At 53.7% G+C, this 16,751-nt stretch overlaps 3 protein-coding genes across 6 annotated transcripts; 2 read left to right on the forward strand and 1 right to left on the reverse strand.

The window, feature by feature from the left end:
• Positions 1–207: 207 nt before the first annotated feature.
• On the forward strand, positions 208–6,717 carry LOC131728607 (protein PRRC2C-like). 2 transcript variants are annotated; one of them, XM_059019596.1, is made up of 9 exons: positions 208–349; positions 1,011–1,222; positions 1,871–2,144; positions 2,978–3,169; positions 3,283–3,492; positions 3,659–3,762; positions 4,007–4,142; positions 4,809–5,021; positions 5,328–6,717. In XM_059019596.1, exons 1-9 carry the CDS (start codon positions 257–259, stop codon positions 5,580–5,582), a joined length of 1,689 nt encoding a protein of 562 aa, XP_058875579.1. In that variant the 5' UTR covers positions 208–256; the 3' UTR covers positions 5,583–6,717. The 2 variants fall into 2 exon arrangements, with proteins under 2 accessions (XP_058875579.1, XP_058875580.1); XM_059019597.1 differs by having other exon boundaries at positions 209–349; positions 1,044–1,222.
• A 104-nt stretch (positions 6,718–6,821) lies between these two features.
• LOC131728608 (allograft inflammatory factor 1-like) lies at positions 6,822–14,377 on the forward strand. Of its 3 annotated transcripts, none has more exons than XM_059019599.1 (6): positions 6,822–7,987; positions 8,467–8,522; positions 9,607–9,670; positions 11,860–11,901; positions 12,004–12,166; positions 14,019–14,377. In XM_059019599.1, exons 1-6 carry the CDS (start codon positions 7,978–7,980, stop codon positions 14,191–14,193), a joined length of 510 nt encoding a protein of 169 aa, XP_058875582.1. In that variant the 5' UTR covers positions 6,822–7,977; the 3' UTR covers positions 14,194–14,377. The 3 variants fall into 3 exon arrangements, with proteins under 3 accessions (XP_058875582.1, XP_058875581.1, XP_058875583.1); XM_059019598.1 differs by having other exon boundaries at positions 7,390–7,987; positions 9,604–9,670; XM_059019600.1 differs by lacking the exon at positions 14,019–14,377 and adding an exon at positions 12,569–12,638 and having other exon boundaries at positions 7,392–7,987; positions 9,604–9,670.
• A 282-nt stretch (positions 14,378–14,659) lies between these two features.
• Positions 14,660–16,449, reverse strand: LOC131728609 (myocilin-like; the record flags this gene model as incomplete). Its single annotated transcript, XM_059019601.1, has 1 exon — positions 14,660–16,449. A coding segment is annotated over one exon (837 nt), but the record flags the coding sequence as incomplete, so codon positions are not given.
• Positions 16,450–16,751: the final 302 nt, after the last annotated feature.

A 16,751-nucleotide genomic window follows, 5' to 3' on the forward strand; every position in this document is an offset into this window, starting at 1 on the left:
CATAGCTCCAGCTTGTTTAGGTAGTCATTTTTAAAGTGTTCTGTTCATTTTCACAGGGATTGCCATTCTGGTGTAGTTCTGTGCTGCACTAGTTTGAGCACGTAGCCGTTCATCTCAGAAAGCAGAAGCAATGTTCTTTCACAAGCAGCATGTTGGTTTAAATGCATCCATGTATTTATATGAACCCTTTAGCAATAGAGAAGTAAAGCTCCTTTTCCTTTGGTTAGGTTCTGCTGCTCAGATCCCTGCCTTCTACATGGACACCAGCCACCTGTTCAGCACGCAGCCCCCGCGCCTGGGCCCCCCCTCGCTGGCACAGCAGCAAGGCTTCCAGCCTGGGCTGTCTCAGGTACTTGGAGGCCCAGCCTGTAGAGAGGAGAGTGTGTGTGTGTGTGTGTGTGTGTGTGTGACACTGCCAGCCGCAGCTCTTCAGTGTGTAACCTTGTGTGTGTCTCTCTCTTAGCAGCACTAACCCTCTCTCTCTCTAACTGCCTGTGTGTGTGTGTGTCTGTCTGTCCGCTCCACTCACTCTCTGTGAAATCTCATGTGCTCTGTTGTGACTCTGTTTGTAACGCTCTGCTCTGTCAAGGTTTCTAATAGCAGCTCTCTTTGAACCCTGCCTGCTCGCTCTAGGGCTGTAGTGTGCTTTACATTGAGGAATGTTTTTTTATATCTGTAGTGTCTTGGAATTTTATTTATGGGTTTGTGGTTAGTGCTAGAAATGTATTTTTTATTTTTTTATGTAGAAGAATGTGTCTAGACAATTTAAACATTTAAAAACTGGAGTATTGCTGGAGTTTGTTCACATGTGTGTATTTATTTATTTATTTGTCGTGTGCATCTTTAATAAAGACTCTGTGCCTATACTGTGTGAAGCGTTAAGTTAGCTACGAGGTGCAGTCGCCCCTGTTGCAGTCAGTCTGTGTGCAGTAATGATGCTGATAAGCTGTGATCCTGATGATTGACTTGTGCTCTCTTTCTCTCTCCTGGTTTGGGACGGCTCTCCTCAGACCCAGTCTCGATTGTTTGATTTTCCCTTACAGCCCACTGCAGTCCAGCAGATCCCCATCCCCATCTACGCCCCCCTCCAGGGCCAGCACCAGCACCAGCATCAGCACCAGCACCAGCATCAGCACCAGCCCCAGGGCATGGGCCTGGGCACCGGCCCGCCGGTCTCACAGGCACAGGAGCTCTTCAGCACCTCCCTGCACCAGCCCTACAGGTCAGCAGCACAGCGCCCTGCACGCTGGGGAGGCTTGGAGCTTAGCTACGTGGGAATGCACTGGGGGTCGGGGGGGGCTTGGAGCTTAGCTACGTGGGAATGCACTGGGGGTGGGGGGGGGGGCTTGGAGCTTAGCTACGTGGGAATGCACTGGGGGTGGGGGGGGGCTTGGAGCTTGGCTTTCTCAGTGTTAAAATGTTTAGAATTGTGTTCCTGAATGTTTAACATCGTTAAAGACAGGGCTGTCCAAGCACAGTCCTGGAGGGCCGTTCCACTCCAGGTTTAACAGGTCAAGTGAGAGAATGAACGACTTCAGGGTCTGGATGGAGGTTTAATTGATTCAATTACACAATTTGGAACAGCGTTGGAACAAAGACCAAGTAGAGGCCCGCGGTACTGTTTATACAGCAGGATGTGTGCAGCATGACGGTGCTGATTCAGTATTCACTAACATGAACACACGAGTGTTGTGAGCATGTCGTGTCCCCTGCATGACTGCTGTAGTGTGTCATAAAGTCAACAGCAGTCAGTGTAAGATAGAGAGAGATTATATATATGTGTGTTACTGTGTGTATAACTTCTTTAATCATTTAAACATCTGGTACAATGAGTGTTGATTTAATCCCATCCTGTTTGACTGTCCTGCAGGTCCCAGCAGGCGTTCATGCAGAGCAGCCTGTCTCAGCCCTCGCCGGTGGTTCTGTCTGGGGCTGGCCAGCACTCCCCCATGATGCTGTCGGGGACCGCGCTGCACAGCTACCCCGGCGTGCAGCCCTCCGATCTCAGCAAGGCACAGTCTGGCCTGGCCTTCCAGCAAACCTCCAGCGCCCAACACATCCCCATCCTCTTCGAACCCCAGCTCAACCAGCCGTCCGGCCTGGGGGGCTCGCAGCTCATGGACACCCACACGCACCTCTTACAGGTAGGAGGAGGCGGGAGGGACGGGGAGAGGGTGGCCTGGGAGTTCAGGAGCACCATGAAGAGCCAGGGACAGTGGCACTGGCTGCAGCCAGGCACTAGCCAGTGGACACCACGAGATACGTGTGTGAGTCTGTGTCTGTGTCCTGACCTGGAAATTTAGAAACACTGAAAGAAACTCTAATAAATTAAATGACAGACTAGAAATCTTTTTCTCAATGTCTTCTGCATGCTCTTGACATTCAATTCTGGGCAGAAACTTGTCACAGTAAAAGGCTAGTAAAGTGACTTGCTGTTCAATCAAGTTGTCTTGTATTTACTGATGTGTTTAGTGACTGGGAAGGGGTAGTGCAGCAGCAGTAGTATTGTACTGATGTGTTTAATGACTAGGAAGGGGTAGTGCAGCAGCAGTAGTATTGTATTGTACTGATGTGTTTAATGACTGGGAAGGGGTAGTGCAGCAGCAGTAGTATTGTATTGTACTGATGTGTTTAATGACTGGGAAGGGGTAGTGCAGCAGCAGTAGTATTGTATTGTACCGATGTGTTTAATGACTGGGAAGGGGTAGTGCAGCAGTAGTATTGTATTGTACTGATGTGTTTAATGACTGGGAAGGGGTAGTGCAGCAGTAGTATTGTATTGTACCGATGTGTTTAATGACTGGGAAGGGGTAGTGCAGCAGGCTGCTAGATCGGATCTTGCATTGGCTATCTCCGGTATTGTTTAAAGGGAGTAGAGAGGAGGGGCACCTTGTCCTTCAGGCTGTGAGTGTAAGGATGTAGGACGAGGTATTGAACACCGATGAAGCCCTGATCAGACTTTGCCTTTGTGTTGCAGGCACGCCAGGGACTGAGCCAGCCCTCCAACTTGTACTCTGGGCAGGTGCAGCAGCCTGGCCAGAGCAGCTACTACAGCTCCACACAGTCTGCCAGCTCTGCCCTGCAGCAAGTAAACATGCCCACACACTCGCACACGGGCCAGAGCAGCTACTACAGCAGCAGGCAGTACCCCAGTGCAGCCGTGCAGCAGGTAAGCCCAGCCGAGCCCCCGGCACCCTCCCTCCCTCCCGCTCTCTCTCAATTTTAATATCCAAGCCGCTTTCCCTGTCTGACAGTAATGGCATCCCTTCCCTTCCCTGCCAGATGACGGTGCCTCTCCCGGGCTCCCAGCTCGCCCTCTCTAACTTTGGCTCGACTGGGGGCCACCAGCCCCTGATCGCGCTGCCCCAGTCCATGCAGCCGCAGGGCCCCCAGGCTCAGGCACAGAGCCTCGGCAGACAGGCTCAGCTCAGCCAGCCGTTCCGGGGGCTCCTGAACCAGAGCCAGCACGGAATGATGCAGGCTTCCAGCAAGGTGAGACAGCCCCCAGGCACAGACACTTGGGCTCTTCCAGGGAAATCATTTATTTCTTTATACAGCGCTCCTTCGATACTGCCCAGTTCAATACTTCTGTGTTTTGGTTAATTCACTCGTCAGTCCGCGCTGACAGTAATCTGCTGCTCTGCCTATCCCTGTGCAGGTGTGTGAGATGGACCTGAAGCTGTTTGGCAGTGGGATGGATATGAAGCCTGGGACCCCTCCGATCAGTGCCAGGAGCACCACCCCCACCTCCAGCCCCTTCAGGTAGAACCTTCCTCACCTGGGTCTCCATTCACTCACACCTGGTCCTTTTAAAATAAATAATGAAATCCATACATAAACGAACACCCGAACAACAAGAAGCCACTTCCTGGAGGTTTCTTTGTGTGTTTAAGACACTTGGAAATCAGTAGAGGAGAGGTTCCCAGGCCTAGAATAATGATGTAACAAGTCTTCACCCTGATGTGTGATTGTGTGGGTGATTTTACTCTGATCTCCTCATTCCCAGGGCCAGCTCCACCAGCCCCAACAGCCAGTCCAGTAAGATGAACAGCATTTTGTACCAGAAGCAGTTCCAGTCTGCAGCGGCGGCAGCGGCAGGGGTTCGAATGCCTCCGCACTTCCAGGCACAGTTCACACCGCAGGTAGGAAACTGGACTCCCCAACACGGCTGCACTCGCCACAGCAACACCACACAACTGCTGCTCTTCTTTATATCTGCAGAATAAATCTCATACCGCCCCAGGGATGGAAGTAAGATCTGTTTTGGCCATAGTGAGTGGGGGATATCACAACACCCTTGAGTGCAGATAACTGGTGCTCTGGTTGATCCCTGTCTGCCTCTGACCCCCCCCCCCCCCGATCCCTCTCTGCCTCTGACCCTCCCTCCCTCCGTCCCTGTCTGCCTCTTACCCTCCCGATCCCTGTCTGCCTCTGACCCTCCCCCCCTCCCAATCCCTGTCTGCCTCTGACCCTCCCCCCCTCCCAATCCCTGTCTGCCTCTGACCCTCCCTCCCTCCGTCCCTGTCTGCCTCTGACCCTCCCTCCCTCCGTCCCTGTCTGACTCTGACCCTCCCTCCCGATCTCTGTCTGCCTCTGACCCTCCCTCCCTCCCTCCCTGTCTGCCTCTGACCCTCCCTCCCTCCCTCCCTGTCTGCCTATGACCCTCCCTCCCTCCCTCCCTCTCTCCCTCCCTGTCTGCCTCTGACCCTCCCTCCCGATCTCTGTCTGCCTCTGACCCTCCCTCCCGATTCCTGTCTGACTCTGACACCTCCTGCTGGTTGATCCTGTGTCTCCACTTCTCTCCCCAGATGATGTCTCAGCCCAGCCTGGTGCCTCCCATGGCGAGGCCTCCCCACGGCAGTTCTTTCAACCCGGGGGTGCAGCGGACGCCCATGGGCCCCCCGATGTCCCCCTCCCTCATGAGTCAACCCCGCCCGCAGTACGTGAGCCGCGGACCCCCTGGGCCCTCCATGGGACCCCGCGGAAACCAGGCCATGCTCAAGGCAGAGCAGGATATCAAGGTTGGTGTCCGCTGTATTAAAAAAATAAAAGTAAGTAATGGCTCAATCTGCTTAGCCGTCAAGTGATTTTAAACGTTCTGTAATGTTTTAATTTGTGAGGAATTCTCTGTTTTTGAAAGGCACACAAGGCTTCACAGTAGACCAGAATACATGAGCAAGGTATTGCTGATAGGAGAGCAGTTAGTTGCTTGCTCCTTGGCTGTGGGTTCTAGGGGGAGTTGGGGAACGATGCCTTGCGATGCTCCTCGTTAGTAAGGGGTCATGCTTTCTGTGTCTGTTTCTCAAGTCCTGCTCCCTCTCTCCCAGGCGAAGCAGCGTGCGGAGGTGCTCCAGTCCACTCACAAGTTCTTCTCTGAGCAGCAGCAGCACAAGCCCACTCTGAGCAAACCCTCCGATGGGAGCCAGCAGCCCGCGGAGAGCTTCACACCACAGCCCCTCTCCCTGGGGCACGAGGGGGATAAGGGGTCCTCCCAGCCCCCCTCCTTCACTACCCCCGGCTCCAAACCTGTCCGGACCGGGCCCATCAAACCCCAGGCCATCAAACCTGAGGAGACCAAATAACAGGAGGGGGAGTCGCACCGCACTGCGCCTTTCAGACATGAAGGGGATGTTCATGAAGACTGAAGAGATTCAATAACACTGTCGCATCCACTCTCACACACTCACATATATAATGAAACCCCTTTCACTGAGGCAGGCCCTGGGCTGAGAGTTGAGGCTGCATTGTGCTCAGGAGGAGAGCTCCTGGCCAGGCCTGTGTCTCTCTCTCTCTCTCTCTCTCTCTCTCTCTCTCTCTCTCTCTCTCTCTGTCTGTCTCTCTCTCTCTCTCTCTCTCTCTCTCTCTCTCTCTCTCTCTCTCTCTCTCTCTCTCTCTGTCTCTCTCGGTCTGTGTCTCTCTCTCTGTCTGTTTCTCTGCCTCCCTGTGATACGGTGCAGTTTTCTCATATTTGAGTCCTTTGTGTTTTCCCTGGCTGCTGGGGGTGAGAGAGGAGGTGCCATGCCGACAGTGTGGCTGTCAAACCTTGAAGTTGCTGCTGAGTTTGCAAGGAGTTTGATTCCTGGCTTTTTGGTTCTGTTTTTTAAAATGTTTTTCTTGCTGAGACTTCCATGAGTCCGCTGCCATTCCTCCAGGGTGAAGCGCCTGACTGACGGAGGGCATTGTGTTCTGCACCATGGCGACACCAGAGACGCTTTTATTAAACACCAGATCTGTCATCGCCACAAATTAAATGTCTACCTTTTGTTCTAGCTAGTACAGTACTGTATCACACAGATGTGGATGGAAGATGAGCTGACGATAACATTTGAGAGCTGTACGTAGTTGTGGAGACAGACTGCTGTAGCAGAGCTCTCTGCTCGTAACTTTTATTCACCTTCCTCCCCCTCCTAATCAGCGTGCGCTCTCTCTCTCTCTCTCTCTCTCTCGCTCTCTCTCTCTCTCTCTCTCGCTCTCGCTCTCTCTCTCGTTTATTATTATGACTGCCCCCCCCCAATGGTCCTGTCTGATTGGCAGACTGGTATCCCTGAGTGCTGAGTGACCCTGTTGGCACTGTACAGACAGCCATGCTCGTTCTCTTTCATTTCTACAGGGTTAATCGCTCTTACATATGTACCATCTTTCTTACATTCTTTTTTTTTTTTTGGTTTTTTTTTTTTTGGTTTGGTTACAGAAACTAATAAAATTATAAGCTGAAAAAAGTTTAGTTTGTTTTTTTTAACCTTTTGTGCTAAACTGAAACGGGTCTCAAAACAAGAACATACTTTCTATTCTCCTACTAATCAAAGAGAATGCCAAGAGCCTTTCAAGCTGATCTTATTAGGAATGCATTTGTGGGGCTTTTAAGTTGTATGTTGGTAGCGCGGGTGTGTGATCCAAGCCGCACCGCTTGCTCATGTTACGTTCCATTCCTACTCTTGGGAGTGCCCTGTTCTGGAAGACTCCGTCAGTGCTGGGGTTTGAAACGCAGGAATGAGGGGGGCTTCACACCTACGAAGGACGCATCACTGGTGGAATATTTTGTTCCAGTGTTGGTTGGTGCAGAAAATAAAACTCAAAAACGTATCACAAAACAATAGGTTATTCAATGTCATACTGAAGTTTGTTTATGAATTTAAAAATAATGCCAAATGTTTACACAAGGAAGTGAAGAAAACAGTCATAACTATCTCCAGTATATCAGTGTTGAGTCATTGCATTATTGGAAACAGTTCGCTCTGTCTCAACACGCCAGGCATGTTCACTGAAAACAAATGTCCCTGAACAGCACTGCCACGACGCGCCAGCAGAGGGCAGTGAGGCGTGGATCCGGCCCCACGGGTTACAGGAATGAAGATTTCTCGCTCTGGATCCTCAGGGATTCTACCAGCTGCAGCGTCACTGACTTCAAGAGGGGCGCGGAGGAACAAGCACCACCTCAGTGAAAGCTAGTGATGCACTAGCCGGTGTTTTACGTCGCTGCTCAGGTTGCTAGGATACGGTCGATGGTGCTGGAAGTTGTACGTCATGCTTGGAAGTGAGTCGTTTTAATCAGCAGAACCGCGTGTGTGCGTCAGCGTACACAGCACGTGTAATTAAGGGCTGGTTTTACACAAATAAAATAAACGCGTATGCTAAATGACGCCTTGTCATGATGCCCCGTTATCCCATTGTGCATACAATATAAAATCAGGTAATAATAATAATAATAATAATAGCTGGTCTCCGAACCCCGTTAACTCGTCGCTTGATCTGAACTCTGGTCTCCGCCCCCGCGTGCTGCACAACACTCCCTAATTAAGACAAACGAACAAGAGCTAATTTACAATGAAAGAAAGACCCGTGATCCACCACACCCGGGTACACGCGTTTCTTGCGCGGTTATTTGTTTAGTTAGTTAGTTTTGAGTACGTGCAAAATTAATATTTTACGTTGTTTGTATTTGTTTTAATTCCTCGTGTGTAAGTTTGAACCCGTACGATGACATCAGGTAAGTGGCGCTCCATCCTTTATATTTACTGTTAGGGCTGCGCATTGTTTGATATGCAACGCTGGAGCTTTGCTAAATTAAACAGAAAATGAGTACTAGCTGTGAAAGCACTCCTTACTGATCCTGAATACTATGCATGCTGTCTGTGTGCGTTTCCATTAGGGATGCATCATGCACACAGCATCTTCGTCGTTTTCAGAAGAGTAATGGTTTCAAAGCACTTGTCAAACACAGTTTGCTGATTAACATATCGAAACACTGCTGTTGGAGTTTCAGTGGAAACTCGTAGTATCTGTTTTAGTTTTCAGAAAATGTTCATTTGGAATTAATGTCGGAAGCAAAATAATGGAAACAAATATATAAATGACATAATAAAAACGAACCCAAATGGCTTCTTTAGATTTACAATTGAAATGCAGCTGAGGAATAGTAACAGCTGTCAGTCAGTGTTCTTTATGCAATGTTCATTCTTTCTCCAGCGGAGGACCTGGAGATGCGTCAGAAGCAGGAGGCGGAGCTTAGCGCCTTCAACAAGGTAGGAGGGGCGGGGACTGGCTGTCCTGACAATTCCACATTGCAGTCAGCAGGGGGAGCCATCTCCCCAGTCACGGAGAGGGATTGCTGTTGTTGCAGGCTGTCCTGTGTGTGTGTTTATTTTGACAGTGTGTGGTAGTGTTGTATTGGATATACAGGGAGCCCGAGTCCTTCAGTAAGCAGCCATCCTCTTTCTCCACACCAGCTACACCCCCTGTAGTGTGTTTGCATAGCCCTTTCCAGTTACACTCCAGTAACACTCGCTGTGCTGAACCTGCGGGACAGGTGAAAGACAGAAGAGCCCCCATCCCTGCCGGTGCTGGGTGCTGTAGCCGGGTCGATGGGAATGCAGGGGAGCTGGGTGCTGTTCTACGTGTAGCCGGGTCGATGGGAATGCAGTGGTGCTGGGTGCTGTAGCCGGGTCGATGGGAATGCAGGGGTGCTGGGTGCTGTAGCCGGGTCGATGGGAATGCAGGGGTGCTGGGTGCTGTAGCCGGGTCGATGGGAATGCAGGGGTGCTGGGTGCTGTAGCCGGGTCGATGGGAATGCAGGGGTGCTGAGTGCTGTAGCCGGGTCGATGGGAATGCAGGGGTGCTGGGTGCTGTAGCCGGGTCGATGGGAATGCAGGGGAGCTGGGTGCTGTAGCCGGGTCGATGGGAATGCAGGGGAGCTGGGTGCTGTAGCCGGGTCGATGGGAATGCAGGGGTGCTGGGTGCTGTAGCCGGGTCGATGGGAATGCAGTGTTGCTGGGTGCTGTAGCCGGGTCGATGGGAATGCAGGGGAGCTGGGTGCTGTTCTACGTGTAGCCGGGTCGATGGGAATGCAGGGGTGCTGGGTGCTGTAGCCTGGTCGATGGGAATGCAGGGGAGCTGGGTGCTGTAGCCGAGTCGATGGGAATCCTGTCAAAAAGGGCTTCACTTTGCCCAGTTTAACCAAAGACGAGACCTGGCCTGCCTGCCTCCCTCCGTACCAGTCTAACCCCTTTGACAACCCCCTCCCTCTCTCCTTCTCCACCTTCTCTCTCTCCTTCTCTCTCCCTCCCTATCTCCCTACCGCACCCCTGTGTCTCTCCCTCCTCACAGGAGTTCCTTGCAGACCTGCCATTTCTCAACATCCCAGACCTGCGTGGCAAACTGGAGAGACTGAAATGTGAGTAGCAGATCTGTGTCTGTGCTGAGTCTAGGAGGCAGTGCTGGTGTTAATCCTGCAGATCTGTGTCTGTGCTGAGTCTAGGAGGCAGTGCTGGTGTTAATCCTGCAGATCTGTCCTGAGTCTAGGAGGCAGTGCTGGTATTAATCCTGCAGATCTGTGCTGAGTCTAGGAGGCAGTGCTGGTGTTAATCCTGCAGATCTGTGCTGAGTCTAGGAGGCGGTGCTGGTGTTAATCCTGCAGATCTGTGCTGAGTCTAGGAGGCAGTGCTGGTGTTAATCCTGCAGATCTGTGCTGAGTCTAGGAGGCAGTGCTGGTGTTAATCCTGCAGATCTGTGCTGAGTCTAGGAGGCAGTGCTGGTGTTAATCCTGCAGATCTGTGCTGAGTCTAGGAGGCAGTCCTGGTGTTAATCCTGCAGATCTGTGCTGAGTCTAGGAGGCAGTGCTGGTGTTAATCCTGCAGATCTGTGCTGAGTCTAGGAGGCAGTGCTGGTGCTAATCCTGCAGATCTGTGCTGAGTCTAGGAGGCGGTGCTGGTGTTAATCCTGCAGATCTGTGCTGAGTCTAGGAGGCAGTGCTGGTGCTAATCCTGCAGATCTGTGCTGAGTCTAGGAGGCGGTGCTGGTGTTAATCCTGCAGATCTGTGCTGAGTCTAGGAGGCAGTGCTGGTGTTAATCCTGCAGATCTGTGCTGAGTCTAGGAGGCAGTGCTGGTGTTAATCCTGCAGATCTGTGCTGAGTCTAGGAGGCAGTGCTGGTGTTAATCCTGCAGATCTGTGCTGAGTCTAGGAGGCAGTGCTGGTGTTAATCCTGCAGATCTGTGCTGAGTCTAGGAGGCAGTGCTGGTGTTAATCTTGCAGATCTGTGCTGAGTCTAGGAGGCAGTGCTGGTGTTAATCCTGCAGATCTGTGCTGAGTCTAGGAGGCAGTGCTGGTGTTAATCCTGCAGATCTGTGCTGAGTCTAGGAGGCAGTGCTGGTGTTAATCCTGCAGATCTGTGCTGAGTCTAGGAGGCAGTGCTGGTGTTAATCCTGCAGATCTGTGCTGAGTCTAGGAGGCAGTGCTGGTGTTAATCCTGCAGATCTGTGCTGAGTCTAGGAGGCAGTGCTGGTGCTAATCCTGCAGATCTGTGTCTGTGCTGAGTCTAGGAGGCAGTGCTGGTGTTAATCCTGCAGATCTGTGCTGAGTCTAGGAGGAGGTGCTGGTGTTAATCCTGCAGATCTGTGCTGAGTCTAGGAGGCAGTGCTGGTGTTAATCCTGCAGATCTGTGCTGAGTCTAGGAGGCAGTGCTGGTGTTAATCCTGCAGATCTGTGTCTGTGCTGAGTCTAGGAGGCAGTGCTGGTGTTAATCCTGCAGATCTGTGCTGAGTCTAGGAGGAGGTGCTGGTGTTAATCCTGCAGATCTGTGCTGAGTCTAGGAGGCAGTGCTGGTGTTAATCCTGCAGATCTGTGCTGAGTCTAGGAGGCAGTGCTGGTGCTAATCCTGCAGATCTGTGCTGAGTCTAGGAGGAGGTGCTGGTGTTAATCCTGCAGATCTGTGCTGAGTCTAGGAGGCAGTGCTGGTGTTAATCCTGCAGATCTGTGTCTGTGCTGAGTCTAGGAGGCAGTGCTGGTGTTAATCCTGCAGATCTGTGCTGAGTCTAGGAGGCAGTGCTGGTGTTAATCCTGCAGATCTGTGCTGAGTCTAGGAGGCAGTGCTGGTGTTAATCCTGCAGATCTGTGTCTGTGCTGAGTCTAGGAGGCAGTGCTGGTGCTAATCCTGCAGATCTGTGTCTGTGCTGAGTCTAGGAGGCGGTGCTGGTGTTAATCCTGCAGATCTGTGCTGAGTCTAGGAGGCAGTGCTGGTGTTAATCCTGCAGATCTGTGTCATTGATTGTGGTGACCCACTATCTGAGCCCATCCAAAGCCTCGCTCCACAGTGTCTTTGTACAGCGTGCATGTCCCAGGGTTAGTCTGGATCTCACCCAGGCATTTCTTCACAGCTCTCCACTTCCTGTTTTAAACAGCAACTGGGAGAGGCTGCTTCACCCAGCAGGGGGAGCTACAGAACTCTACACAGGATCTAAAGGTGCAATAATAGCTGTTTACAGCAGCGCCGTGTCTGTGTGTCTCGGTACACACTGCTGTTCCTTTAACACTGTGCTGCCCTGCTGGCAGAGAGTCTGTCCTGACCAGTCTGCTTGTCTTCCAGGGAAGTTCATTGAGCACGACCCCCAGCACAGCGGTGAGATCGGTAAGTGTCTCTCTTCAGTGAATCAAGAGCTTCCATGCAGGAGCTTTACTGGCTCCAGTTTGGTCCAGTGTGTGTCTGTGATTGCCTCCTACCTCCCTGCAGACCTGCTGGTTTTGGGGTGCGTGGTGCAGGAGTTGGGGTCCCCCAGGACGCAGGCAGAGCTCACAGCGCTGGTGCAGGACCTCACAGGGAACCACGGCAACAACATCCCATACCGCGACTTCGTCATGGTGATGCTGGGCCGCCGCTCCTCCATGTGTGCGCGGTACGGACCCCCCAACCCCCCCAACCCCCCCCCCCCTAACCCCCTAACCCCCCCCCCCCTAACCCCCTAACCCCTCCCTCTTGCACTCCACAAGGCAGGCTCAGCAGGGTGAGTTTGGTGTGTGTGGAAGCTGAGGGACAGACAACAGTGTCATCAGTGCTCAGCTTTAGCACATTATAAAGGGTTGGAAATCAGACTCCCATTGCACAGCAGTGTGATCCATTCCTGGTTTCACTGGGAGTTTAATAATAAGACACACCTGAGCTTGTTAGCTAGACACACTGGGGCTGATCAAGCTGGTAGATAATGCGCTGCAGCGGTGTCGGTAACAGCCTCTCTGTCCCTCGCGCACGATAATGCGCTGCAGCGGTGTCGGTAACAGCCTCTCTGTCCCTCGCGCAGGATAATGCGCTGCAGCGGCGTCGGTAACAGCCTCTCTGTCCCTCGCGCAGGATAATGCGCTGCAGCGGCGTCGGTAACAGCCTCTCTGTCCCTCGCGCAGGATAATGCGCTGCAGCGGCGTCGGTAACAGCCTCTCTGTCCCTCGCACAGGATAATGCGCTGCAGCGGCGTCGGTAACAGCCTCTCTGTCCCTCGCGCAGGATAATGCGCTGCAGCAGCGTCGGTAACAGCCTCTCTGTCCCTCGCGCAGGATAATGTGCTGCAGCGGTGTCGGTAACAGCCTCTCTGTCCCTCGCGCAGGATAATGCGCTGCAGCGGCGTCGGTAACAGCCTCTCTGTCCCTTGCGCAGGATAATGCGCTGCAGCGGCGTCGGTAACAGCCTCTCTGTCCCTCGCGCAGGATAATGCGCTGCAGCAGCGTCGGTAACAGCCTCTCTGTCCCTCGCACAGGATAATGCGCTGCAGCGGCGTCGGTAACAGCCTCTCTGTCCCTCGCGCAGGATAATGCGCTGCAGCGGTGTCGGTAACAGCCTCTCTGTCCCTCGCGCAGGATAATGCGCTGCAGCAGCGTTGGTAACAGCCTCTCTGTCCCTCGCGCAGGATAATGCGCTGCAGCGGCGTCGGTAACAGCCTCTCTGTCCCTCGCGCAGGATAATGCGCTGCAGCAGCGTTGGTAACAGCCTCTCTGTCCCTCGCACAGGATAATGCGCTGCAGCGGCGTCGGTAACAGCCTCTCTGTCCCTCCCGCAGGATAATGCGCTGCAGCGGCGTCGGTAACAGCCTCTCTGTCCCTCGCGCAGGATAATGTGCTGCAGCAGCGTCGGTAACAGCCTCTCTGTCCCTCGCACAGGATAATGCGCTGCAGCGGCGTCGGTAACAGCCTCTCTGTCCCTCGCGCAGGATAATGCGCTGCAGCGGTGTCGGTAACAGCCTCTCTGTCCCTCGCGCAGGATAATGCGCTGCAGCAGCGTTGGTAACAGCCTCTCTGTCCCTCGCGCAGGATAATGCGCTGCAGCGGCGTCGGTAACAGCCTCTCTGTCCCTCGCGCAGGATAATGCGCTGCAGCAGCGTTGGTAACAGCCTCTCTGTCCCTCGCGCAGGATAATGCGCTGCAGCGGCGTCGGTAACAGCCTCTCTGTCCCTCGCGCAGGATAATGCGCTGCAGCAGCGTTGGTAACAGCCTCTCTGTCCCTCGCACAGGATAATGCGCTGCAGCGGCGTCGGTAACAGCCTCTCTGTCCCTCGCGCAGGATAATGCGCTGCAGCGGCGTTGGTAACAGCCTCTCTGTCCCTCGCGCAGGATAATGCGCTGCAGCGGCGTCGGTAACAGCCTCTCTGTCCCTCGCGCAGGATAATGCGCTGCAGCAGCGTTGGTAACAGCCTCTCTGTCCCTCGCACAGGATAATGCGCTGCAGCGGCGTCGGTAACAGCCTCTCTGTCCCTCCCGCAGGATAATGCGCTGCAGCGGCGTCGGCTGTGTGGAGGGTAAGAAGCCTTGTCTGATCTCCGCTGCCCACCCCCCGGGCTCTCCTGTGGGCGCGCTGCCCTCCCCTCTCTCCCTCCTGCCCCCTCCCCCGCCCCCCTCCCCTGCTGACGGGGCCGTCCCGGTGTTCCCCCCCGCCTGAGCCCCGAGGAGGGGGGTGAGCGTCACTGTGTCTGTCTAAATACTGAACATCTGTAAATGCAAAATAAAGAGGTTGTTTTTTGAGTACAGAGCTCCTGAGTTATTAATGCTGAGCTCCACTTGATTTTTACATCTTGACTCTTCCCGTGCTCTGTAATGAGGAATGAAATGAACGTTACCTCCCCCCCCCCACACACCCTCCCTCCTCACCCCCCCCACGCACACACACACCCTCCCTCCTCACCCCCCCACGCACACACACACCCTCCCTGCTCACCCCCCCCACGCACACACACACCCTCCCTGCTCACCCCCCCCACGCACACACACACCCTCCCTCCTCACCCCCCCCACGCACACACACCCCCTCCCTCCTCACCCCCCCACGCACACACACACACACACAGACAGACACACACATGCACTGACACACACACACATGGCAAGCAAGGCTCCAGACCAGTATATAGTCGTGTTTGTTTATTTATTTACTTAATCCAGTATTCATTTACAGCAAACAGGAAGCAGTTGAAAGTCTGTGTGTATATGTATGTATATATATGTATATGTTTGTGTATATTTATATATGTATGTGTATATATGTATATTAGAAAATAAATTCATTAAGATTTGTAGGTTTGGTGATTCTTTAACTTGGTGGCATCGGGAAAGGACTTTTAGTGAAAATGTTTGCCTGTGAGTATTTCTAGATGTCAAAACATAACAGTATTAAATACATTGATATAACCCTCTGCCACGGCTTAGAGTAGCATAACATAAACACACTGCGCTGCTCCCAGCACACACAACTAAACAACAACACAAATTATACAACAAAACAGATTCACTTTGCTTTTCAATCCCCTTCAAAGAGTCCTGACTCGGCTCGGAGCCAAACCTGCCCTACCATCCGACCAGCTAGAAAACAAGGGTGTGAGGGAGTGGGGTCGGGTGCGAGGGAGTGGGGTCGGGGTTTGGGTGTGAGGGAGTGGGGTCGGGGTTTGGGTGTGAGGGAGTGGGGTCGGGTACGTGGGAGTGGGGTCGGGTACGTGGGAGTGGGGTCGGGGTTCGGGTGCGAGGGAGTGGGGTCGGGGTTCGGGTGTGAGGGAGTGGGGTCGGGGTGAGGGTGTGAGGGAGTGGGGTCGGGTGCGTGGGAGTGGGGTCGGGGTTTGGGTGTGAGGGAGTGGGGTCGGGTACGTGGGAGTGGGGTCGGGTACGTGGGAGTGGGGTCGGGGTTCGGGTGCGAGGGAGTGGGGTCGGGGTTCGGGTGCGTGGGAGTGGGGTCGGGGTTCGGGTGTGAGGGAGTGGGGTCGGGGTTCGGGTGCGTGGGAGTGGGGTCGGGGTTCGGGTGTGAGGGAGTGGGGTCGGGGTTCGGGTGTGAGGGAGTGGGGTCGGGGGTCGGGTGTGAGGGGCAGGGCTCTCACACCGTGCCGAGCCGCACGTCGTAGGTCACCATGTGGTAGTTGTCCCAGGAGAAGAGCTGCCTGCGGGCCGGGTTGTAGTCGATCATGCTGTTGTAACGGTAGCGGTTCAGGAAGGGGATGCTGAGCGCCCGGCCGTGCCCGCTCTCCGTGCTGTAGCTGTAGTTCACCGTGGTGTTGGGCATGGTGTAGCTGGCCACGGTGTAGAGCGTGCCGCAGATCACGAAGGCGTTGGCGACGGACTGCTTGCGCACGCTGGTCTCCCAGCTGTGCAGCACCTCCAGGCTGTCAGGATCCAGCCGGGACAGCACGATGGCACCCTTGGCCTTGCTGGTGCTGTAAATGGCCCAGAGCCCCGTCTCATCCACGGCCAGGTCGATGTCGGTGTAGCCGCCCCAGGAGTAGGGGTACTGCCCGTGGAAGCCGGCATGGGGTAGCTCCCTGCGGGCGGCCACGCTCTCCGTGCGCAGGTCGTAGCGGAGGAGGGTGCGGGATTTGCGGCGCTGGTAGTAGAGTGAGCCCCGGTACACTACGGCCCCGGTGCTCTCCACGGACTCGGGCAGCAGGAGCACCTTGCTGGGGAAGCCGCGGGAGAGCTGCTTGAGGTCCTCATAGCCGAAGAGCTGCCGCACCGCGCTGCCCACCGCGTCCAGGCGCCACGTCATCTCGGGTCCGTAGAGGGGCACCGGCTCGGGGTCCTGCATCCACACACCGTACTTCCCAGAGATGCTGTCTGCCTTCCGGTGACTCTCCGGCTCACCCAGCCACACCAGCTCACCACAGCCTGGGGGAGAAAGGGAGGGGGGGAGAGAAGGGGAAGAGGGAGGGGAGGGGGATCAGTATCGACGCAGCTGTCTCGATGTTTTGTGTACATTTCTTTTATTTTATTTATGTAGTGCCTTACCATACCACGGAATCTCAAAGCGCTTTACAGACAGTATGTATCATGATCAAGAAACAAGACCGATATTAATAAAATACAATGAGAGTAATAATAACAATACATAGCAAATATCTAGATAGGACAAAAATAAAATAAATAAGAACAAACACAATACAAAGTTAGCAGATCAAAATGAGGTTAGGTTAAAAAAGCTGATCTATAAAAATGAGTCTTTAATCTTGATTTAAAAATGTT

This window comes from Acipenser ruthenus, unplaced genomic scaffold (genome assembly GCF_902713425.1).
Source record: "Acipenser ruthenus unplaced genomic scaffold, fAciRut3.2 maternal haplotype, whole genome shotgun sequence".
NCBI classification, from domain to species: domain Eukaryota; kingdom Metazoa; phylum Chordata; class Actinopteri; order Acipenseriformes; family Acipenseridae; genus Acipenser; species Acipenser ruthenus.

Coding starts and splice junctions, on each gene's coding strand:
- LOC131728608 (XM_059019598.1), top strand. Junction 8,523..9,603: donor AGCTTAGCGCCTTCAACAAG/GTAGGAGGGGCG, acceptor CCCTCCTCACAG/GAGTTCCTTGCAGACCTGCC. Junction 11,902..12,003: donor CCAGCACAGCGGTGAGATCG/GTAAGTGTCTCT, acceptor ACCTCCCTGCAG/ACCTGCTGGTTTTGGGGTGC.
- LOC131728607 (XM_059019596.1), top strand. CDS start 257: ATGGACACCAGCCACCTGTTCAGCACGCAGCCCCCGCGCCTGGGCCCC. Junction 350..1,010: donor TCCAGCCTGGGCTGTCTCAG/GTACTTGGAGGC, acceptor GGCTCTCCTCAG/ACCCAGTCTCGATTGTTTGA. Junction 3,493..3,658: donor TGATGCAGGCTTCCAGCAAG/GTGAGACAGCCC, acceptor ATCCCTGTGCAG/GTGTGTGAGATGGACCTGAA.